The sequence below is a fragment of the Dama dama genome, chromosome X (assembly GCF_033118175.1).
Source record: "Dama dama isolate Ldn47 chromosome X, ASM3311817v1, whole genome shotgun sequence".
Taxonomy (NCBI): domain Eukaryota; kingdom Metazoa; phylum Chordata; class Mammalia; order Artiodactyla; family Cervidae; genus Dama; species Dama dama.
In genome coordinates, this window is record NC_083714.1 from 82872148 (window position 1) to 82874968 (window position 2821).

The following is a 2821-nucleotide window of genomic DNA, read 5'->3' on the forward strand; positions in this document are numbered from 1 at the left end:
AGGAAACAAAGTATATGCTTGCAAAGTCCAGGATTTTAATGTCTTCTGAATCTGTTGTCTTTGAAATTAGGCATTTTTGTTAGGCATTGAAAATTCATTGATGGTACTATTCACTAGAAAAAGAAATGAAGTAAAGGTAGCAAAGGAACTGACTGAATACAGAATTGTTGGCACTGGTCTTTTCTGTACCTCTGGATTTTAAAACATGAGCCTGTTCTTTTATATTTTAATCAAATATTCATTCAGTCATCTCCAATGTATCTGTCATAGCAAATTTGAGTCATAAGTAGTCAGTCAGATTTGAAAATCATTTTAAGTGGTCTACAATATTTGAAAGTTGCCATATCTAAACAGTAACATTTGAAAATCATTTAAAAAGGTCAGTTCATAGATGATATTGTATTTACTATGATGGTTTAAGCTATAAATGATAAAAATAGTTGATAACTGCATAAATTTGGAAACTTGCTTCTAGAAGGTGTTTAATTAAAGCAAAGTTTCTATTGTGTGTGGGTGTGTGTGTTTTTAAATCATACCATTTGGAACATGAAAGTGGTATGGCTGAAAGAGTACAGGTGGTTGTCCAGATGTTACATAATAAGTAGGGTACCCTCCCTCAGCAACAAAGTACGGAGCAGGCTGATAAAAGCAAGTTACGTTGTCAGTATTAGGTAGGATATTCTGTTCTCCAAGTACTTTTAAAGCCATAAGGGCAATCATATTGAGGGTCTGCCTTCTTTCATGTCCCATGAGGCAAACTGTGCTCTCATTCACAACTCCATGCAAGGTCATGAGGTAGTCATACTTGCTCTTTTCTTCACCTATGAAATGGTTGCGGAGGTATGATTCAATCTTCTTTTGCTGTTCTGCTACATCAGGAAAATCAATGAAGAATCTAGAACACATATAACGTTCCAGGGTCTTGATTTCTGCTTCACAAGCTGGTTTAAAGTCACGAACCAGCAAGTTGCTGTATTTCAGAAGGCCACCACCTCTAATTTCTTCAGGTTTTCTGGTAGATATAAGCTTGTACTGTAAATGTGTCATTGCTTCTTGGAAATCTCCATACATGCTTTCAGCTACCACAACAGGATAGCATTCATTGGTTAGGTTACCATTTTTGTCACTGTAGAAATCTAACATGGGATCCAAGACAATTTGAAAGGAATCTACACTAAATTCAAATTGTCGTCTGAGTGAATTAACAAATTTTAGCTCGACATTCTTCCCAGTGTTATTTGACAGAGAGATGAGACTCCAACGATCATGCTTATTGCAAACTTTAACCATCTTCTGCACATAAGCCTCTTTCATAATATTCAGGGTGATCTTATCCTTTTTTACACCTTTTGGTAAAAAGTCGAATAGACAACCTAGAACTACATCCTTAACAACCTGAAATTCTTGATCACTTGGTAGTTCAACACCAAAAATGACATCCAGATCCTTATAGCTGATTCCATTGTGGCTTGCAAGTATGTAACTTGCTGTGGAGCCATTCAATCGAGTATCTTTAACAATAATTCCTTGCTCTATCAGTTGATCTTTCACAACATGAATAATATCTTTTGGTTTTACTGCCAATGTGGGGAAATTTCCCCTTCCATGAACTGGAATTACTTCATCTAACACTTTATCCAGTGTTATAACTTGGTCCCAAGTGAGATTGCTGAATCTGATTTCAGACATTATGAGGTCAGTAGATCAACTAGAAAGTAAGCAAAATATTGAGAAGAAATTTAGCATCTTGAAATCAATGTTTAGCTAAAGCATATGAAAAGTTAAGTATAGACTTACCTTCAACATAAACCAAACTAATACTAGACAGTAAATTATCAGTGCATCTAATTGTGTTCAAATCTATAAGTGAAATAAAGGCCACTATGATTGTGTCAAAATTGTTAGATTGATTGGTTCATGTAAACAAACATTCTCACAGATTTGTTAGAGTTGTAATTATTTTTGATGTGAAATTGTGGGCTTTCTCAATCGTTCTTCATAAACACTATAATGAGTATATTTTTTTGGTGGTATAAATGTTGTTCACATGACAACCATAGTATATAATAGAGGTTAACTGTCATGAATTTAAAGTGAGATCAGATAGCATGTCTGTGTATGTTAGACACAACTGACTGAACAGCATAATATTTAAAAGCAATATATAGAATTTTTAAACCAAAAGCATCATTCTATTATTGTTTCATATATGTATTGTTACTTTCATTTTTAAGAAAATTACTGAAGTCCGTTATTATAGTATGAACTCCTTGAATTGCTTGAGAGTAAGGAGAGTACCTAATGCAAAACCTCTTCTATGTTCCTGGTAGCTCTTAAAGAAATGCTGGTTGAAGAAAATAAAGAATGTCATTTAAAAACAAAACAAAACAAAAAAACAAATGCTACTACTACATTTATCTCCAAAATGAGAACAATTATATACAAAAGCATAAGATTCCTAATTTTGTTTTCTGCAGATGTGTAATATGACATGCTCAGAAAATTTTATACTTGGGGGAATATTAGGAAGTTAAAATTATAAACATTATAAATATAATTAAATTTAATTATATTATGATCTAATTAGGTACATTTATAGTTATTTATAGTTATTACATGGATTTTCAAATACTTTATTAAAGCTATTTAAACAATAAACCTAGTAAATGAATTTCATTATAGACATAGATTTGGGTTTACGCATTCTTTCCAGAATTCCAGAAATAAAAATTACACAGAGCTTAAGACAGATTTATATAGACAGTATTCATATTTGGCTTAACTAGGGAGCAATTAGAACAGAGTTTAAATATTTAGCCTT

At 32.5% G+C, this 2821-nt stretch overlaps 1 protein-coding gene across 1 annotated transcript; it reads right to left on the minus strand.

Annotated features, from left to right (window-relative positions):
* Window positions 1-525: 525 nt before the first annotated feature.
* Window positions 526-1689, minus strand: TENT5D (terminal nucleotidyltransferase 5D). The gene has a single exon (XM_061136068.1). The coding sequence runs from the start codon at window positions 1687-1689 to the stop codon at window positions 526-528; it is 1164 nt and encodes a 387-aa protein (XP_060992051.1).
* Between the last annotated feature and the right edge of the window lie 1132 nt (window positions 1690-2821).